Here is a 22,447-nt window from a genome sequence, read left to right as displayed (position 1 = left end):
TGAGTGGCCTAGTTACAGTTTAGACTTAAATTAACGTGAAAATCTATGGCAAGACTTGAAAATGGCATCTAGCAATGATCAACAACCAACTTGACAGAAGTTGAATACTTTTTTAAAGAGTAATGGGCAAATGTTGTACAATCCAGGTATGGAAAGCTCTTCGAGATTTACCCAGAAAGACAGCTGCAATCGCTGCCAAGCTTATTCTAACATGTATTGACTCAGAGAGTTGAATACTTATCTCATCAAGATATATTAGTGTTTGATTTTCCATGAATTACTGCACACTAAAATAATAATAATAACCTTCCACTTTGACATTACAGAGTATGTTGTGCTGACCGTTGACAAAAGATGACAATTCAATCCAATGTGATGACAATTCAATCCAATGTGATGACAATTCAATCCAATGTGATGACAATTCAATCCAATGTGGAAAAGCGTTGTGGATACTTTCTGAATGTACAGTATGTTGTTTATTTTCAATAGGAGACACCTGACTATGCACACTGCTATTGATTAAACATCATCTTCTCGAGATGTGTGACACGGTTAGCTTTCTGTCACACTTCACTATCTATGTCCTGTGTGCACTCGGGAACATGCTATGTAGTCAGTACAACGCTGCTGAACAATGTGAATCACTTTCACATTGATAGTCTGAACATGGTAGGACCGAGACGATGGATCATTCTGTGCTCACTCTTTGTTTTAGATATGGCATCCAACACATTAGTCCAGCAGACTGTCAGTCTATCCTTACTCTGGTCTTACCATGATATTTAACTCCCATGTTGTTTTTTTGTCATTCTATTTCTATTCAAACATTCGTTTTTATTCTGTTTTGTTTTTGATTGGCCAAAGTAGACAATTGAACTAATTGTCCCAAGTTCCCATCGTAACCAGCATTTGTGTGTTTTCTCCTCAGTGAGTAATACTGTGTCTTTGCGACTTCCTCTCAGTCTCCGTTTCTGTCATCTGATTTGAGTTCCTCTAGTCGATTCTACTCACTTCCATTCCAGTGTCTGTCGATATGATTTGATCTGTTGTAGTAACTAGTGCTGTTGCAGGTGGAGCAGTTGTGTCTCAGCATCTCAACTAACAGATCTACCCACAACATCTATTTCTCTCTGTTTCTCTCTCGTTCTCTTTCTCCCACTCTCTCTTCCTCTTTCTCTCTCTTTATTGTCTTCTACCTCTTGTTGTGTCTCACCTCTCACTGACTTGTTTATTCTTCAAGCACATTTTTGAAAAAATGTAAAAGAGCCCTCTCGTGGATTTTTTCAAGACCATAAAACAGAAAATCCACAAGAGGTCTTTCTGCCCTCTTCACTCTCTCTCCTCGTCCTCCCCCTGCTCCCCATGCATTGTGTGTGTGTGTTTGTGTGTAACAATCTTCCTACATGCTGCCCATACCCTGTTTGTATGAGTTATTGTATATCAAAGTACTTTTTACGATGCATCTCTGTCAAACAGAACATTCCTAACTGGCTGCGCTGGAACTATGTTGTGGATGTGAAAGTTACAATGACACATTGGTTAATTAGTCTTAAATTTAAAAATGCCACTAATATCAGTCTTATTTTGATTGGTCAATTTAATATCTGCTCTAGTAAGTCACCTGGCCATAAGGTAGTAGTACAGATGTAGGATCTTAATTTGAGCCAAATAATCCTACAGCAACAGGAAATGTGAGTTTTATACTAAATTTACATTTTTTAGGGGTTGCTACATTTGTGGGAAAAATCAGCTCTGAATTTTTTAAACCTGAACTACAGTACAAGTTGAACATTACCTGCATTGCAAGAAAGTTCGACTGCAACAAGGTGATCAAATTAAGACCCTACATCTGTATTAGTAATAGCCCGACATGGCATTATAGCACAGTATGTGAAATAGCCCTGCAATGTGTCATCAAAGCCAAAGAACCAGTGTACTATAAGTCACCAGGACTTGTGTTTAGATGACAGTATAGAAGGAAGACACTAATACTGTTATATAATAGTCGTCAATGACATGGCTATCTGTCTACACATATAAATAAGCCTTAAAGAGCTCAATGTTGCCTACTGTGTATTTGGGCCCAGGCCAGGAAGTGATAAATCAAACGATAGAAGAGAAGGATCTCATTGAATCCAATGTGATCCAGTGACCTTGAACAGCAAACGCAAAGGATGCCAGACGTCAGCTTATTTTCTTTCACTGTGATTTCAGTTGGCTTTCCTCCCTCCCACCAGACTCTGTGATTCAGTTGGCTTTCCTCCCTCCCACCAGACTCTGTGATTCAGTTGGCTTTCCTCCCTCCCACCAGACTCTGTGATTCAGTTGGCTTTCCTCCCTCCCACCAGACTCTGTGATTCAGTTGGCTTTCCTCCCTCCCACCAGACTCTGTGATTCAGTTGGCTTTCCTCCCTCCCACCAGACTCTGTGATTCAGTTGGCTTTCCTCCCTCCCACCAGACTCTGTGATTCAGTTGGCTTTCCTCCCTCCCACCAGAATCTGTGATTCAGTTGGCTTTCCTCCCTCTCACCAGACTCTGTGATTCAGTTGGCTTTCCTCCCTCTCACCAGACTCTGTGATTCAGTTGGCTTTCCTCCCTCCCACCAGACTCTGTGATTCAGTTGGCTTTCCTCCCTCCCACCAGACTCTGTGATTCAGTTGGCTTTCCTCCCTCCCACCAGACTCTGTGATTCAGTTGGCTTTCCTCCCTCCCACCAGACTCTGTGATTCAGTTGGCTTTCCTCCCTTCCACCAGACTCTGACTATTTGTTGGGCAGAAGACTATTTGTTGGGCAGAAGACTGTTTGTTGGGCAGAAGACTATTTGTTGGGCAGAAGTCTGTTTCGTGTTTTATGGCAGTAATACAGACTTTGCACTATTCATTGACTTGTAATTTGATTAACCCCTTGTGGAAAGATAGACACACTAAGAAAAGTCAATATTAACACTGATGAACTTACATTGTTGTGACTAGGGCAGAGTCTGTGCTGTGCTCTTGTTGTGTGTGCACTGTATGTTTTTGTGCTGTTAGTAGTTGAGTGTGTGTGTTTGGCAGTGTTGGCTGTGTTGGCTGTGCTTTGTGTCTGGTCCGTGTCTGAACTGTGCCTCCCTACCCACACGGTGTGCCCTGTGCTGTCCTGTACCCACAGCTGGCTCAGTACCCCATGCTGAGGGAGGAGATGGACAAGATTGTCACCCAGCATATCCGAGACCGCGAGAGTCGCACCAAGGACCAGGTGACACTCACACGCGCGCGCGCACACACACACACACACACACACACACACACACACACACACACACACACACACACACACACACACACACACACACACACACACACACACACACACACACACACACACACACACACACACTGGCGTAGCGCAGTTTCTGTGGACCACTGCAAAGTTTGGAGTTTGCGCCCCGCCCTAAAAAAGCGACTACTACCAGGTAGAATGGACAACACAAACACTTCCCTTACTACACGTGGAGATTAAATAGGAGGGTTGCTGTCAAAATGATTTGTTTGAAAAAGTAATCCAATTTAGAGATGGGTGTGAGATGACGGGCGGGTGGGCCCCAGGAGCCTGCAGGGGGTTTCCACTACACCAGTGACTATCTTCCCAATTCAAACTGTTATGTCTAATCCTAACTCTAATAACTCCTGGTGTGTGTCCCTCCATCTAGGTGATGCTGCTGATTGACATTGAGCTGGCCTACATGAACACCAACCATGAGGACTTCATTGGCTTTGCCAAGTGAGTGTCGCCCTTTTGACCACTTTCCTGATACAGTCGATTAGAACAGATAACCCTGTACAGACACAGTACAGTCTGTGAACTTTGACCTACCCTGACATACTAATGATTCCTGTGTTTAGGTGTGTCTACCAATCTAACCTATGATTATGTTTACCTCTGTAGTGCTCAGCAGAGGAGCAGCCAGGTGGCCCAGAAGAAGCAACCTGGCAACAAGGTACTATAGGCACAGTACAGCACCTACAGATAGTCCTACAGTACATTCACTATGATGTTTGTCCTGATGGGCTTTTCAGAAAGCATTGTAATGGCCCAAGATGCAAGATTCTAGGTGGAGTTGCAACATTCTGGATAACTTTCAATAACGTTTAAACTTCCAAAAATCCTGGTTGAAGGATTCCTGGAATCATGAAGAAATAAGCAGGAAATCAGGGATTCTCCAACTTGGATTTCGGGAAACCCAGAGACTCTATTGAAAGTTCCAAGAATCTTGCAACCCTAGTCCTAAAGTCTATGTTGAGCTATTCCCAAACCAGATTATGGCTCCAAGTGAGTGCAGTTTTGAGTGAGTTTGTATTACTTCTCCATTTGTTCTCAAATAAATTCTATTGTTCCTTTGTTATTCTTTAGTAGTGCAGTGTGTTAGTTGTGTTCCCACTCTATCTCTGTTTCTACTGAGGGACTTCTCTTTCTGTTGTCTTTTTCTCTTCACCTCTATCACTACAACTGTTCTGCTTTAGCAGGATGAAATCATGGTGAGTAGAGAGTGTGTGTGTGTTAGTGTGTGTGTGTGTGTTAGTGTGTTAGTGTGTGTGTGTGTGTGTGTGCGTGTGCGTGTGTGTGTGTGCGTGTGCGTGTTAGTGTGTGTTAGTGCGCGCGTGTGCTTGCATATGTGTGTTTCTTTGGGAGTGTGTTATTGTATGTGTGTGTGCGTTAGAATGTGTGTGTTAGTGCGCGTGCGTCCTTGCGTATGCGTGTTTCTTTGAGAGTGTGTTAGTATGTGTGTGCGTTAGAATGTGTGTGTGGTTCTGTGTTTGTTAGAATGTGTGTGTGTGTGTGTGTGTGGTAAGAGCTTCTCATTACTGTAGATGGACAGGTGGCTAAGGGAGCTCTCTGGGGCTTCTTTAGGGAGCTCCTCCCTCCTCCAGGCAGTGCTCCCATCCAAAACAATAGAAAAGTACCCAGCTAGTGCTGCTCATCTCCCATTAGAAACCAGCATGAGAGGAAAAATAGCACACCCCACAGTACACCCCCCCCCCCCACCCCCTCCAGACATAGACAGAACACAGAGGGGTTGAGACCAGACAGGCCTTCCCGTTGCATAATGCACACCTTCTGTTTATGTGTAGACGTCTCTCTCTCCCATAGAAACAACACCATTTGGAGACGTCACATTTCAAAGCTTGTTGCCGAAACAGTTGAGCCTCATTTTCCTTGGCCGTGTGATCGCTCGACGCTCCCTTAGTCTTGCCCGACGACTCAAACTGAGTTCTACTGCTTCTCTATGTTCCCTAACGTTACGTACTTCAGTCTGAGACTGCCATCGTTGACATCCATTTGTGGTGACGTAAAATGAGCGATGTTGTACAAAACAAAGCCATCAGCGATTGCATCATCTCTAACCAATCAGAGTACTAAATTGGTGTGAGATGTGTTCTGGATCTGGCCCAACCCATTGGTTTCTGGGACCAATCAGAATGGCTAGAATGTGTTTGCGTTCTAGAAATCGTCGGGACTGTACTCAGATCCAGACTCGTTGTGGAGAAGAACCTAAGGTCCGTGGGCATGGCGTAGTGTTTGGCCGGAGAAAGGAGTTTGGGTAGCCAGTCAACACCTAGCCTTAGCTTGAACCAGATAAAGAAGGCAGCTATGTGTCCTCCAATAACAACAGATCCCAGAGGGATGGAGACTGTAGCTTTAATGTGGGAGCAGGCCATTGGTTTCTCATCTTTATCAGTGGAACTGTCCGTTTGCAATATTACAACAACGAACAATGTTTTTTCCCTCGGACATCATAACACATCATTGCACACGGGTGATAGAACAGCACAGCATGTACTATGATTTTCTCTGACCATGATGCTCGATGCTCCTCTAAACTAAAACAATAACAGATGCGGAAGGGGAGGCCAGTGGTGCTGTTTCACCGATCACAGATCTCAACTATACCAGTTATACAAAGCCATTTATAAAGAGGAAACATCACTATACACTTTCTAGTTCCTTCTTATTCTCTCTTTAACCCCCCTGTCTCTTTCTCACTCTTTATTTACACTCTTCTACAGTATTCTACTCTACTCCACACTACTCTACTCTACATTATTCTACTCTACTCTACACTACTCTATTTGACACCATTCTACTCTACTCTATTCTACTCTACACTATTCTACTCTACAGTATCCTACTCTATTCTATTCTACTCTACTCTACACTATTCTACACTATTCTACTCTACACTATTCTACTCGACTTTACACTATTTTACTCTACTCTACACTATTCTATTCTATTCTACTCTACTCTACTCTACTCTACTCTACTCTACTCTACTCTACTCTACTCTACTCTACTGTACTCTACTCTACTCTACTCTACTCTACTCTGCACTATTCTACTCTACTCTACACTATTCCACTCTGTTCTACTCTACTATACTCTACACTATTCTACTCTACTCTATTCTACACTATTCTATTGTACTCTATTCTACTCTACACTATTCTACTCTACTCTATTCTACTCTACTCTACACTACTCTACTCTACACTACTCTACTCTACTCTACTCTACTCTACTCTACTCAATTCTATTCTACTCTACTCTACACTATTCTACTCTACTCTACTCTACTCTACTCTATTCTACTCTACACTATTCTACTCTACTCTATTCTACTCTACTCTACTCTATTCTACTCTACTCTACACTATTCTACTCTACACTATTCTACTCTACAGTATCCTACTCTATTCTATTCTACTCTACTCTACACTATTCTACACTATTCTACTCTACTCTACACTATTCTACTCGACTTTACACTATTTTACTCTACTCTACACTATTCTATTCTACTCTACTCTACTCTACTCTACACTATTCTACTCGACTTTACACTATTTTACTCTACTCTACACTATTCTATTCTATTCTACTCTACTCTACTCTACTCTACTCTACTCTACACTATTCTACTCTGCACTATTCTACTCTACTATACTCTACACTATTCTACTCAACTCTACTCTACTCTATTCTACTCTACACTACTCTGTTCTACAATATTCTACTCTACTCTATTCTACTCTAATCTATTCTACTCTACACTATTCTACTCTACTCTATTCTACTCTACTCTACACTATTCTACTCTACACTATTCTACTCTACTCTACTCTACTCTACTCTACTCTACTCTACTCTACTCAATTCTACTCTACTCTACTCTACACTATTCTACTCTACTCTACTCTACACAATTCTACTAAACTCTACACTACTCTACTCTACTCTACACTACTATATTCTACTCTACTCTACACTATTCTACTCTACTCTACTCTACCCTACACTATTCTACTCCACTCCAATCTACTCTACACTATTCTACTCTACTCTACACTACTCTAGTCTACTCTACACCATTCTACTCTACTCTATTCTACTCTACACTAATTTACATCTAATTTACTCTACACTATTTTCCATCTCTCTCTCAATTACATTTCTCTCTCTCTCTCTCTCTCTCTCTGTCTCTGTCTCTGTCTCTCTGTCTCTCTCTCTGTCTCTCGCTGTCACTCTCTCTGTCTCTGTCTCTCTGTCTCTCTCTCTCTGTCTCTCTCTCTGTCTCTCTCTCTGTCTCTCTCTCTCTCTCTCTCTCTAACTGTGTGTGTGTTGATAGAGCCTAACTATCTAGTGAAGGAGGGGGAACGTCTCTCAGTGCAGCACAGATAAATACATCACCTCCAGAGGCACACCCTGTCAGTTTCCATAGTGACCGCCCAAGCGGGAGGGTCAAAGGGCTTAGGGGCAGTGTAAACACATTGGCCCTCGCTGTTTCCTGTTTAGCTGGCTGCGCTTACCGCCTAGATCTGCTCTCCCCCGTTTCAGCAGCCGCTTTGACTAACAGCCTCCCCTAGTATCTCCCTTTTACCTCCCCCTCTACCCATCTAGTGGATTTTCAAACCACCCAATATGAGGCAATATAATGACTAACAATGCCTTGATGGAAGGGGCAAGTAAGCAGTTGGTTGTACTAACACAACCGCTGCCCAACAGAAAGGTTTGAGAAAACAGAAGTTTTGACATGACACATGATGACTCGGCATCCGTCAGCTAATAACCAAATGATCATTCTCTCCACCCCACCACACCCCACAACCACGAAACAACCCTGCATCCACATATGCGCTGCATGTGTTTCGGTTCGAAAGCAGCCTTACTTAAATGATAAGGCCCAAGGAGGTGGTATATGGGCAATATACTACGGCTAAGGGCTGTGCACTACGCAGCGCGGAGTTCCTGGACACAGCCCAAGCCGTGGTATATTGGCCGTATAGCACAAACCCACAAGGTTCTTTATTTCTATTATAAACTAGTTACCAACATAATTAGAGCAGTAAAACTAAACGTTTTGTCATACCCGTGGTATACTGTCTGATATACCATGGCTTTCAGCCAATCAGAATTCAGGGCTCAAACCACTCAGTTTATAAAGCTCCACATAGCTTTGTCCTCCTTTGTCCTCCTTTGTCCCTGCCTGCCTTCCCTCGCTGTATTACCTTCTAGTGTGCCAGTGTGTTGCCTGCCTTCCCTCGATGTATTACCTTCTAGCTGGCCAGTGTGCCAGTGTGCTGCCTGCCCCTGTGCATTGCGAATGGCCTATGCCCGGTGCACTGTGCTCTGTCCGTGGCACAGCTGTGTAATGTTCTCTCCACATCCTCATTCAGCCGGAGAGAGGAGCGGTTAATGATCGGTTTAAGGTAAATACAGAGGCATATGCATTCTATGTTTATGGTGTGGGAGAGACACTGATAGAATCACAAGGATAGTTGTGCTTCGATGGTAGTAGATAAGCCCACAGATCCAGCCCCATTTGTCCCATGTTGTGTCCCCTGCAGTGACTCTCTATGGCCACTAGGGACAGTAGTGAGATGTGATACCACACACATGCTATACATACACAGACTGGGAGGGGATAGAGAAGGCTAGCTTTGTGTATGCCTGCCTCTCTGACTCTGTCCCTCTGTTTCTCTCTCTCAGGTGATCAGGAAGGGCTGGCTGACCATCAACAACATTGGCATCATGAAGGGAGGAGCCAAGGAGTACTGGTTCGTCCTGACCGCTGAGTCCCTGTCCTGGTACAAGGATGATGAGGTGATGCTTTGGTTATGCAAACACTTGTGCGCACAAAGACACAAGGGCTTACAAACACACTGGCCTCTGCTGGTTCATGATCCTTTTATGTGTCACCTCTCAGTTTAGATTTTATAGAAAGGATTTCATACCAGAGTGATTTAATGAAGGTACCTCATTTGCTTATGTCCCGGTTCTGTCACAGTTTTGGGGGGAAGGAGCTCACATAAGGAGGTTTCTCATAGAATGTCTTATTACATTCATTTCCATTGGCTGTATTGTGTTGGATGGAATGACAATAGAAGAGCACTGAAATGCTGCTCCTGTCTTTACCTCCAGCACACGACACGTCATCCCATCACAGTGAGGTGTCTCCATTTAACCACAACTCACCGGTGATTATCGGTAGCTTTTTACAAAACCACTAATAGAATTCTTTCAGCGAGATACTTTAAGTTTTACTTTACAGTTTTTATTTTATTTATTTTTTTACAATCGCTAGGAATAATTTCTCAAAACTTAGGTCACTTTTTCAAAACTCTTCACACAGTGAGCACAACAGCAGTCTATGAGGGCTAAACCGTGGATCATTTTTCATTGCTTTGGCACAAAATGCCTTCAATGACTACATCTTTCAAATTTCATGAATTATTTTCTAACTCAGACACAACCTCCAGCAAAACTCTATGTTCCTACAGGTCAATTTGCACATGTTTACATACTCTTTTCAAAACTGTTAAACTTAAGTTTCAAAACCTAACATTGAATAAGACAGCAATTTGCTACATTTCTACAGTAATACCATACTGAAATATATTCCAAATCTAAAGAATTAAATACTATCAAAACAATTCGACCAACCACAGCTGATTCCCATTGTAGATGAACACCTACCCAGGTGTTGGTCTTTCAATTACATTACCATCTATACAAAAGGGGACATCTTGGGAATAATGCTGCACTGTAATGTAAACATGGACCCAGCCAGAGATAGAGAAGTGGCTGACAGAGGAAGAAGAGAGGGAGAGGGAGAGGAGTACATATGCGAAGAAGACTGAGAGGAAGATCAAAAGCTGTAGTCTCAGATGAGATTTGGGCCACTATAATTGATCATGTAATAATTCATGGTCTATCAATGAGAGAGGCTGGTCTGAGAGTGCAACCAAATCTGCAACGCTCAACAGTGGCATCTATTCTGAGATGTTTCTGGCAAAACAACAGGTAAGATGTGCATTCTGCAAGGGCATCTGACTGAACTGCACATTACAGAAGTCAATTGAGCAAAGCCTCCAAACCCACTTGTGTGTAATTGTTTTTGTATTTCTGCGTAGGACCTGACAGTTACCTCCCACAGGTGGGAGAGGTAGGATTTTCACTGCTGTGCAGGAAACTGCAATTGCTTCTCTGGTCATCAGAAACAATGGCATAAAACATATTGAAGCATATTGCATCATGTCTGATTCATTCCTGTAACGTAAACTGCAGCGTATTCTAAACAGTAGAGAGGTGTCATTCTTGTCTTGTGAAGACATTTTACAAAAGAAAACATTGTGTAATGCTACCTGTTGTTAATGTTTTTTAGGTAATTGTTTTATGATTGACAAAGTGTGCTTGTTGGGTGACAACCTTTGCTTGTGTTATAGAAGAATGAGTTGATTTGAGACATGTATGTGTTTTGGTAGTTTTAGTGCATTTTGGATGTGAAATTAACTGCCGTGGCAAGCTGAAAGTTGGTTAGGAGAACTGTGTGAAGAGTTTTGAAAAAGTGGCCGCAATTGTAAAAAAAACCTGTAAGACGTTTTACTTTAAGATTCAATGTTTCTTTTCCATAGTTTATTCCAAGTCAGATGCTGAGTTTTCCCAGTAAAATGTGCTGGTGTAGTTTGCTGGTTGTGTTTCAAAAGGCTTGTTCTGATAATAGAACCTGACACGATTTGAACCAGATCAGATTGGTCAAAGACAATCCCAGAACCCTTTGCAAATCTATTAGAAGTTAGAGACAGCCACAGTCTGGCTGTCTCCATGCCCTAGCCACAGTCTGGCTGTCTCCATGCCCTAGCCACAGTCTGGTTGTCTCCATGCCCTAGCCACAGTCTGGCTGTCTCCGTGCCCTAGCCACAGTCTGGCTGTCTCCATGCCCTAGCCACAGTCTGGCTGTCTCCATGCCCTAGCCACAGTCTGGCTGTCTCCATGCCCTAGCCACAGTCTGGCTGTCTCCATGCCCTAGCCACAGTCTGGCTGTCTCCGTGCCCTAGCCACAGTCTGGCTGTCTCCGTGCCCTAGCCACAGTCTGGCTGTCTCCGTGCCCTAGCCACAGTCTGGCTGTCTCCGTGCCCTAGCCACAGTCTGGCTGTCTCCGTGCCCTAGCCACAGTCTGGCTGTCTCCGTGCCCTAGCCACAGTCTGGCTGTCTCCGTGCCCTAGCCACAGTCTGGCTGTCTCCATGCCCTAGCCACAGTCTGGCTGTCTCCGTGCCCTAGCCACAGTCTGGCTGTCTCCAAGCCCTAGCCACAGTCTGGCTGTCTCCGTGCCCTAGCCAAAGTCTGGCTGTCTCCATGCCCTAGTCACAGTCTGGCTGTCTCCATGCCCTAGCCACAGTCTGGCTGTCTCCATGCCCTAGCCACAGTCTGGCTGTCTCCGTGCCCTAGCCACAGTCTGGCTGTCTCCAAGCCCTAGCCACAGTCTGGCTGTCTCCGTGCCCTAGCCACAGTCTGGCTGTCTCCATGCCCTAGTCACAGTCTGGCTGTCTCCATGCCCTAGCCACAGTCTGGCTGTCTCCATGCCCTAGCCACAGTCTGGCTGTCTCCGTGCCCTAGCCACAGTCTGGCTGTCTCCGTGCCCTAGCCACAGTCTGGCTGTCTCCATGCCCTAGCCACAGTCTGGCTGTCTCCATGCCCTAGCCACAGTCTGGCTGTCTCCATGCCCTAGCCACAGTCTGGCTGTCTCCGTGCCCTAGCAACAGTCTGGCTGTCTCCATGCCCTAGCCACAGTCTGGCTGTCTCCGTGCCCTAGCCACAGTCTGGCTGTCTCCATGCCCTAGCCACAGTCTGGCTGTCTCCATGCCCTAGCCACAGTCTGGCTGTCTCCATGCCCTAGCCACAGTCTGCCTGTCTCCATGCCCTAGCCACAGTCACTCCACTGACTGACTCACATCACTGGGCTGAGCTGGGAGATTGTGTTTGTCTTAAAGCAGATTTTAACAGGATTCTTAACACCTTTTCTGAGATGCTTTGTGGATACGGGCCCTAGTCTTGAAGGGGAACATGCAGGCCGGCCCTGAAAGTGTGTGTGTGTGTGTGTGTGTGTGTTTGCGTGTGTGCGTGCGTGTGCGTGTGTGTGTTACAATACCTACTACTGAAGCAGCACAATAGAGTTTGTTTGTGTCTCTCTAACAGAAAGGTTTATATTATATTTTTTTCTACATAACAAAGAGTCTGTTCTTTTACACACTAAAGGTGATGAGAAGGGTGAATGGATGTTTTTTTTGTCAGGGGGGGAGTTAGTGGAAGTAGAGAGGGTGGGGGTGATCGGGGCTGTAGCGGGAGAGAGGGAGAGAGGTAGTTTAGAGGGTCTGTTCAAAGTGAGACAGGGCCCCCCAGCATGTCAGACACCAAAGCTGGCACCCACATGTGCATACCAGAGCCCTGTGCTGAGTGTGTGTTTCCAATTACATACACACACACACACACACACACACACACACACACACACACACACACACACACACACACACACACACACACACACACACACACACACACACACACACACACACACACACACACACACACACTTTCAGGGCCGGCCTGCATGTTCCCCTTCAAGACTAGGGCCCGTATCCACAAAGCATCTCAGAAAAGGTCTTGAGAATCCTGTTAAAATCTGCTTTAAGACAAAAAAAATCTCCCAGCTCAGACTAGGTTTTTAGGATGACCCACTCTGATGCAGGAGTAAAATCCAACCATCAAATGTGATCTCAGCTGATAATCACGACAGTTTGAGGTACCGCAAAGGACAGATAGCGATGATGCTCATTGACATTGTTAAAAACGGTAGGGAATAATCAATCGCGATGAGGCATCGCCAGCTGTGAACTCTATAGAATGCTTCAGACAACCCTTGTGAATATGACTGTACATCAAATGTTGCAATGGTAAAACATTTTATATAATTTTTGCCTGACACAATCACTTTGCCTCATCTTAATTATTGCCTAATATGTTGGCATGCGTAACCCTTTTTCATTTTTAAAAATCGATTTGATTATTTTAAAATCCGAATTTGCCAATATTACCATCATATCAACACACTTGTCACTCCTGTTTAACAACTCTAAATCGCTTTGGCACGGCAGGTATCAAGACACCTGCTGATAATGTTGCATACAACTTTTGAAAGGTCTATCATTTTCATCGAACACAACGAAAGTTAACACACGGCCTAGAAGCCTGCAATAGCCCACGTTAGAGGCATGCTCAGTTTAAGCATATTTTGTTTTTAACAATGTGGCATTGCGCTCCAAAGGGATAACTTGAAATAACACGTTGTAGGTAATTAAACCATCATTTAGAAAAACGCGGTCATTTATTAGCCAAGTGGTGAGAAGTATTTAGGCATGTTATGAGAAATAGGCCTTGTGAAGTCCCTGTCGTTAAAAGTGCAAGAGATACTGTTGCATGTAGGTCCAGAAAATGTATGGATTGATCACATAGAAATATCAAAACATTCTTTCAACCCTAAAGCAATCACCTGTCTATGGCGCAGGAACCAGTGACACACTGTCTTTTTCTCTTATCAAGACACCTGCTGGTAGCTCATAACTGGTTAGGGCAGCTCATGAGGTCCCCTAAATATCTGTCGACTAGGTAGGACTCTTATGAATAAAGCGGCTTCATGCATAGCATACATTTTTACCCGTAAGTGTAGGAGTAAAATATCTCTATTCTCAGCACCAATTTCCTACTCTGAGACACTGTGGATACGGGCCCAAGGCTACTTTATCAACATATTTAATTTCAAAGGGGGCTAGAGAGGAGGAGGGAAAGAGGAAGAGAAAGGGGAGGGATTTGGGTGTAAAGGAGTAGAGGGGGGAGGAGAGGAGTGTCTCTGGTTAGCTGCTTAGGGCCGCAGTGACAAGGACCATGTGGGACGGACAGAGAGACAGGGACAGAGAGACAGGGACAGAGAGACAGGGGCAGAGAGACAGGGACAGAGAGACAGGGACAGAGAGACAGGGACAGAGAGACAGGGACAGAGAGACAGGGGCAGAGAGACAGGGACAGAGAGACAGGGACAGAGAGACAGGGACAGAGAGACAGGGGCAGAGAGACAGGGACAGAGAGACAGGGACAGAGAGAAGGATGCTGTGGTCTTCCTTTCATCTCCCGCTGAAAAAAAGTCCCGGTCTCCTCCCTCCCTCCCCCATCCCCAGAGCCCTATCCCAAATAACGAACACACATACAGGTCAGGAGCCCCACTCCCCAACTTCATCCTCCCCTCCCTCCCTCTTTCGGCATTGCTCCACATGTATTTATTTGAACTCTGCGGTCTCTCTGAGCACAGGGACCCAAAACTAACATAGCACCGTTGCTCCAGCTCAGAGGAGACGGACTAGTGTGGCTTAATGAGCAGGGAACAGAAACTTGCCATGCCTTTGTCTAGGCAAGGTGGACATGCTTTAATTTCTACACACTCAGTCACATACATAAGAACACTGAGGGGCATGCAGAGCACACACTGGCTAACGTACACCCACACAGATGGACGCAGACACACTCATCCACCCATGAACACCATACACACTCTCTATAATGAACCTGGCATATGTTAAGTTCACTATTTAACTGAGTTGCTTTTTTGCTTCTGTCTGTGTTTTCATACAGAGGATCATCCACACATCCACACATCCACACTAACACACATATAGAGCTTTAAAAAATGGACTTGCTTTATATTTTACTGTCTAGCTTCTCATTATTGGGAACCCATGCCTTGTTCTGGCAGCTTAAAAAAAAGAGGGGGAGGTCAAGACTATTGTGCTGCTTCAGTAGTCGGTATTGTAACACACACACACACACACACACACACACACACACACACACACACACACACACACACACACACACACACACACACACACACACACACACACACACACACACACACACACACACACACACACACACACAGAGGGTAGGGTCTAGGGGGGTTAGGGGTCTGGTTTGTATTACCAGACATGCCAGGGCTTTGAATCAAGCATCCCTGGAGCACAGAGCTCCCCAAAGCTTCAAGAACCAGAGAACCAGAGAAGAAGTGAATTAAGAGAAACCCTCAAAAGCACGAGCCAACGCCAAGCCCATGACACTCATTATTTACACACACACGCACGCACGCACACACACACACACACACACACACACACACACACACACACACACACACACACACACACACACACACACACACACACACACACACACACACACACACACACACACACACACACACACACACACACACACACACACACACACGCACAGCACATTAGCTTGCAACGATGCTATAGTTGTCATCGAGCTGCTGTGGTACCCTTCACGCTGTTGTGTGTTTGTGTGTTTATGTGTGTGGTTGGAGTGTCTCCATGCAGCCCAGTCCAGATGCAATGTCTTGAGTCTCAACTGGAGATCTGAGCTGTAAATAACCTGGGGGGCAATAGGAGGCACTCGCTCTCAACAGCACTCACCAAAACGTGTGTGTGTGTGTCTCAAGGACTGCATCTTATAAAAAGCAGTTGCACTCAACAGCGGACTGTTAATTGGAAACATTTTGCTGTGTGTTTTCATTCCTCTGGTAGAGTCTGAGAGCCGGGATATCGAGTGAATCAGTCTCGATTGCGCGCGTGTGTGTGTGTGTGTGTGCGTGTGAGAGAGAGAGAGAGAGAGAGAGAGAGAGAGAGAGAGAGAGAGAGAGAGAGAGAGAGAGAGAGAGAGAGAGAGAGAGAGAGAGAGAGAGAGAGAGAGAGAGAGACAGAGAGACGTACATCGATGTAAACCCCCTTCTCTTTTGGGTCAGTCTAGTCAAAAACTACAGGGGCGCATGACATCATACAGTATGAGACATAAGCCTGTCTTAGAAAATAATCAGAAGCATAGACATCATTTAGATATGTTCAAGTATTTTATTTCATGTCAGGGACTTTAGATGGAGCTTTCTTGGAGGTAGTCTGCCAATTGGTCAACGTGAGACAATCACCATTTATTTATGTTGCTCAGGCTGTGACTTAATTGTAAGCTTCTGTTTAGCATAGAGCAACAGTTACACTTTGGGTTAACAATCTATGGTCTTTCATCCTCCTGTATGCTGTATCTTAGTCATCCTCCTGTATGCTGTATCTTCGTCATCCTCTTGTATGCTGTATCTTAGCCACCCTCCTGTATGCTGTATCTTAGTCATCCTCCTGTATGCTGTATCTTAGTCACCCTCCTGTATGCTGTATCTTAGTCACCCTCCTGTATGCTGTATCTTAGTCATCCTCCTGTATGCTGTATCTTAGTCACCCTCCTGTATGCTGTATCTTAGTCACCCTCCTGTATGCTGTATCTTAGTCACCCTCCTGTATGCTGTATCTTAGTCACCCTCCTGTATGCTGTATCTTAGTCACCCTCCTGTATGCTGTATCTTAGTCACCCTCCTGTATGCTGTATCTTAGTCACCCTCCTGTATGCTGTATCTTAGTCACCCCCCTGTATGCTGTATCTTAGTCACCCTCCTGTATGCTGTATCTTAGTCACCCTCCTGTATGCTGTATCTTAGTCACCCTCCGGTATGCTGTATCTTAGTGCCCCTCCTGTATGCTGTATCTTAGTCACCCTCCTGTATGCTGTATCTTAGTCACCCTCCTGTATGCTGTATCTTAGTCACCCTCCTGTATGCTGTATCTTAGTCACCCTCCTGTATACTGTATCTTAGTCACCCTCCTGTATGCTGTATCTTAGTCACCCTCCTGTATGCTGTATCTTAGTCACCCTCCTGTATGCTGTATCTTAGTCACCCTCCTGTATGCTGTATCTTAGTCACCCTCCTGTATGCTGTATCTTAGTCACCCTCCTGTATGCTGTATCTTAGTCACTCTCCTGAATGCTGTATCTTAGTCACCCCCCTGTATGCTGTATCTTAGTCACCCTCCTGTATGCTGTATCTTAGTCACCCTCCTGTATGCTGTATCTTAGTCACCCTCCTGTATGCTGTATCTTAGTGTCCCTCCTGTATGCTGTATCTTAGTCACCCTCCTGTATGCTGTATCTTAGTCACCCTCCTGTATGCTGTATCTTAGTCACCCTCCTGTATGCTGTATCTTAGTCACCCTCCTGTATACTGTATCTTAGTCACCCTCCTGTATGCTGTATCTTAGTCACCCTCCTTTGGTTGGAATAATTTGGGTTCTTCATACAAATATAACCACTCCAGTAGAAGCCATCTTTAGTATATTGATGTTCATTACCAATACCAGTGTTTCCCATTTAACCGTAACATTTTAATTATATAGCATGTACAGTCTTATGCAAAGTTGAAATCTGCAGTTTTAATTCTTGCCCATGACAATATTTACAAAATATAAAGTACCATTTCTGGATTCGACCTGGCAGACGTCTTAGACACTAAGTAGGCTCAGACTGATCTTCAAAAAAACTGTATTTCAATTTCTCAGGACATACAGTCAGTCATCAACTCAGAACAGAACACAACAGTACTAGACAGGTATATAGTTGGGCATGGCCTGTTTCTGTGGTTGAGGCTGTGGTTCGGATTCTTAATGCTGTGCCAGGCTTGCCTAGAGTAGTGCCACGGTCTTTTTGGCTGCTGTCACCCACTGGCTAGCTGTCTCTCTGTGTCCTGAGTCTTGCGCTTCCCCACCCAGCCTAACCAATGTGCAGACTACTGTGCAACCACTACTTCCTGAACAGGTAGTCTGAACACTGGGCAGGCGGGGCGGGCTGCTGGTCCACGAGGGAGGAGGGTGAAGGAGGTACACATATATACATGTAAACACTCACACATACTGCACATACACACACACACACACACACACACACACACACACACACACACACACACACACACACACACACACACACACACACACACACACACACACACACACACACACACACACACACACACACACACACACACACACACACACACAGACACACACACACACACACACACTGCAGAGACACGCACGCACACTTATATGCACACACTCGCTCACGCGCACGCAGACACAGTCGCTCACACACACACGTAGACACTGAACACATGCACACACAAACACACACACACGTAGGCACTGAACACACCTAAACATACACACTACTCACTGTGTTATCTGCACTGTATCCAAAATAGCTATTTGACCAATCCCGTGGGCTCAGGAGGGAAGAGGGATTTCTGCACAGTGTAGAAAGAAGTAGAGGTCTTGTCTGGAGAAGAGACAGAGAAAGAAAATGGGAGAGTAAATGGCTGAGGTCAGGGAGAAGTGATGAGTTGTGATTGGCAGTCTGAGTATTCCTTCCTGTGTCCTGCAGGGAGAGAGAGAGAGGCAGAGGCAGGGAGAGAGGCAGCAAGAAAGGCAGAGAGAGAGAGAGAGAGAGAGTCATTTGAAACCCTGTCATGAGTCACAGAGGAGACGATTTAAAATTGTGCAATGTGTCAGTAGTCTCTGAAATTAGTTTGTGTTTTTTTTTTTTACATATGAAAGCAGATGAAAATGTGCACACACACATACACACACACGCGCACCCACACACACACACACACACACACAGACACATTCACAGTCAGTGTCTTCGCTAACTAGACTGGAGTTTGTATGCCCTCATTGAACTTATGTGTTGAGGTAAAATGGATATTTACAATCCGTTTTTCACTACACCTAAGAAATGACCAGTGAACTAAGAACTCTTTGATCTTAGTGTAAAGTTTGTTTGGTGATGACACTGCTCCTTTACTGGCAACCATCTGTAGTGCTGTGGTCAGGAAACAGTCACCAAGCGGTCAAAAACACTGATAGACTTACCGGTGGAGAAACGCACTCAACATAGATAGTGGTTCATTCCCAACTTCTCATACTCACATCCATCCAACTCTCTCAAACACACATCTACCCAACACAGTTTACATCACCATTCCTTCACAGACACTTAACACGGTGAGGACAAGACAGAAAGGATAGAGATACCTAGTCCATTTTGAGGGTTCTGGATGGGTTGGTCAATGGACTCTCGCTCTCCGTCTCCTCTCTCCCTCTTTCACCTCTTGACGTCTCTCCGGAGAGAAGTCCCCTTTTCACCCTCCACTTTTTCACCCTCCAACTCCCTGTCTCTCCCTCTCCCTCTCTCCCTCTCCCTCTCTCCTCTCTCCCTCTCTCCTCTCTCCCTCTCTCCTCTCTCCCTCTCCCTGTCTCCCTCTCCCTGTCTCCCTCTCTCCTCTCTCCCTGTCTCCCTGTCTCCTCTCTCCCTGTCTCCCTCTCCATCTCTCCCTCTCTCCCTCTTTCCCTCTCCCTCTCTCCCTCTTACCCTTTCCCTCTCTCCTCTCTCCCTCTCCCTCTCTCCTCTCTCCCTCTCCCTCTCTCCCTCTTTCCCTTTCCCTCTCCCCCTCTCTCCTCTTTCCCTCTCTCCATCTCTCCCTCTCCCTCTTTCCCTCTCTCCTCTCTCTCCTCTCTCCCTCTCTCCCTCTCTCATCTTCCCCTCTCTCTCTTCTCTCCTCTCTCCTCTCTCATCTTTCCTCTGCCAGCAGAGAAGTGTTGATTCAGGTAGACTCCTGTTGTCTGTCCATGACAGTCCATTGGAGCGGAGAGACGTTGTGTGGAGGTTGTAACAGAGTTGTAACAGCAATGTCCAGAGGTTATCTCCTCAGTACGAGAGAATTCTCGCTGAGAGGCAGAGTGAGGACTAGCAGCAGGCTTACGTGGCAGACGAATGGTCACCAAAAGTTTCCTTGGTGAGAGAGAGGGAAGGAGAGAGAGATGGAGGCAAGAGAGAGAGAGAGAGAGAGAGGAGGAGGAGCTCTTATTGTCCTCTTTTCTTTTCCCCTTCTGTCTGGGTCTTAGGTTTTTTACAGCTTGGGCTTTTGGGGAGGTAGCAAGAAGTGGAAGGTCAGGGGTCAACAGGAAGTGAGGCGCATTAATTTGAAGGCGTGTGTTGTGTAATTGTAGCAGGGGGGAACAGGGGCTGGAGGGGAGGGGAGGGGGGGGGAGAGGGATTGGTTGTCTAGCTGGTGAGCTTTTGGGGAAGCATGTGTGTGGGAGGACTGTGTGTGTGTGTGTGTGTGTGTGCGTGTGTGTGTATAAAAGTGTTAGGGTGAGTGTGTTGGTTGTATGTCATTGAGTTTGAATGTGTGTGTGTGTGTGTGTGTGTGTGTGTGTGTGTGTGTGTGTGTGTGTGTGTGTGTGTGTGTGTGTGTGTGTGTGTGTGTGTGTGTGTGTGTGTGTGTGTGTGTGTGTGTGTGTGTGTGTGTGTGTGTGTGTGTGTGTGTGTGTGTGTGTGTGTGTGTGGGAGGGAGGGAGGCTGGATGACTGCAGAGGCTCCATGGCTTTGTAGCCAGGGCAGGAATGTCGGCGTTTCTTGGCGAGAAGGAAGGCTTGTAATAACTCCAGATGTGCGGCCCTGTGGTCTTTTCTCTCTCTCTCTCCCTCTCTCTCTCTCTCTCTCTCTCTCTCTCTCTCTCTCTCTCTCTCTTCTCTATGCTCTGTTTTGTCTTCTAAAGCTGATTTCCTCTCCCTGTCCGGCTTGAATAAAGGGCTCTTTATACTGGTCTACATCGCCCATCACACCCCTAGCCCCCCTCAATCACCCCCTCACCACCAACACCCCATCAGAAAGAGGGGGACTGGTGAATTGGGCAGTGGTGGGGGGGGGGGGCATGCTAAGAGTGTACTGCTGGGAAATCAGAACCAGAACAGAAGTTGAGGTGTGTGTGTGTGTGTGTGTGTGTGTGTGTGTGTGTGTGTGTGTGTGTATGTGTTTGTCTATTTGTGTGTGTGCAAAGGTCAAACAGTCTACTGGTTAGAGACATGGCAGTAGTGGGATAGTCCAGTGAACATGACAAAACATCATTCTCACTCTCCCTCTCTTACTATTTCTCTCCATTTATGTCAGGTGGCGGATCTCACACGTGGTGATTTGGGGAGTGTGCATGTGTGTGCGTTTATGTGTACGTGTGTTTGTGCGTGTGTGTATATGAGGGGTTCCTGGCTCAGCACTGGGTGGTAGCTGGGCCTGTGTGTTTGCTTTAGCTACGGTTTCTGAGAACCAACCTGAGAGAGAAATCAAAGAGCCTCCCCGGGGAGCTAGGGCAGCACTACTGAGAGAGAGGAAGAGCTAGGGCAGCACTACTGAGAGAGAGGAAGAGCTAGGGCAGCACTACTGAGAGAGAGGAAGAGCTAGGGCAGCACCACTGAGAGAGAGGAAGAGCGAGGGCAGCACTACTGAGAGAGAGGAAGAGCTAGGGCAGCACTACTGAGAGAGAGGAAGAGCTAGGGCAGCACTACTGAGAGAGAGGAAGAGCTAGGGCAGCACTACTGAGAGAGAGGAAGAGCTAGGGCAACACTATTGAGAGAGAGGAAGAGCTAGGGCAGCACTACTGAGAGAGAGGAAGAGCTAGGGCAGCACTACTGAGAGAGAGGAAGAGCTAGGGCAGCACTACTGAGAGATAAATCAAAGCGCCTCCCCGGGGAGCTAGGGCAGCACTACTGAGAGAGAGGAAGAGCTAGGGCAGCACTACTGAGAGAGAGGAAGAGCTAGGGCAGCACTACTGAGAGAGGAAGCGCTAGGGCAGCACTACAGAGAGAGAGAGAGAGAGAGAGAGAGAGAGAGAGAGAGAGAGAGAGAGAGAGAGAGAGAGAGAGAGAGAGAGAGAGAGAGAGAGAGAGGGAGAGGGAGAGGGAGAGACAGAGAGAGAGAGAGCTAGGGCAGCACTATAGAGAGAGGGGCAGAGAGCTAGGGCAGCACTATAGAGAGACGGGCAGAGAGCTAGGGCAGTACTATAGAGAGAGGGGCAGAGAGCTAGGGCAGCACTATGGAGAGAGAGGCAGAGAGATAGGGCAGCACTATAGAGAGGGAGGCAGAGAGCTAGGGCAGCACTACTGAGAGAGAGGCAGAGAGCTAGGCAGCACTATAGAGAGAGAGGCAGAGAGCTAGGGCAGCACTATAGAGAGAGAGGCAGAGAGCTAGGGCAGCACTATAGAGAGAGAGAGGCAGAGAGCTAGGGCAGCACTATAGAGAGAGAGGCAGAGAGCTAGGGCAGCACTATAGAGAGAGAGAGAGG

General features: G+C 45.9%; 1 protein-coding gene across 6 annotated transcripts in view; it reads left to right on the top strand.

Moving 5' to 3' along the window:
• The window catches only part of dnm1a (dynamin 1a), a 113,076-nt gene that overhangs the window by 56,186 nt on the left and 34,443 nt on the right, over nt 1-22,447 (top strand). For 5 of the 6 annotated variants that reach the window (XR_010456341.1, XM_064972084.1, XM_064972082.1 and 2 more), the window contains exons 11-15: nt 3,153-3,239; nt 3,694-3,764; nt 3,930-3,981; nt 4,505-4,519; nt 9,030-9,143. Coding sequence is in view for 5 of the 6 variants with exons in the window: in XM_064972084.1 (XP_064828156.1) it covers nt 3,153-3,239; nt 3,694-3,764; nt 3,930-3,981; nt 4,505-4,519; nt 9,030-9,143 (339 nt within the window). In the remaining variant the exon portion in view is untranslated. The remainder of the gene's footprint in view (nt 1-3,152; nt 3,240-3,693; nt 3,765-3,929; nt 3,982-4,504; nt 4,520-9,029; nt 9,144-22,447) is intronic. The other variant, XM_064972086.1, reaches the window with a different exon arrangement.

The sequence above is a fragment of the Oncorhynchus masou genome, chromosome 8 (genome assembly GCF_036934945.1).
Source record: "Oncorhynchus masou masou isolate Uvic2021 chromosome 8, UVic_Omas_1.1, whole genome shotgun sequence".
Taxonomy (NCBI): domain Eukaryota; kingdom Metazoa; phylum Chordata; class Actinopteri; order Salmoniformes; family Salmonidae; genus Oncorhynchus; species Oncorhynchus masou.
Note: the sequence above shows the minus strand (reverse complement) of the source record. Positions and strands in the feature narration are given on the sequence as shown.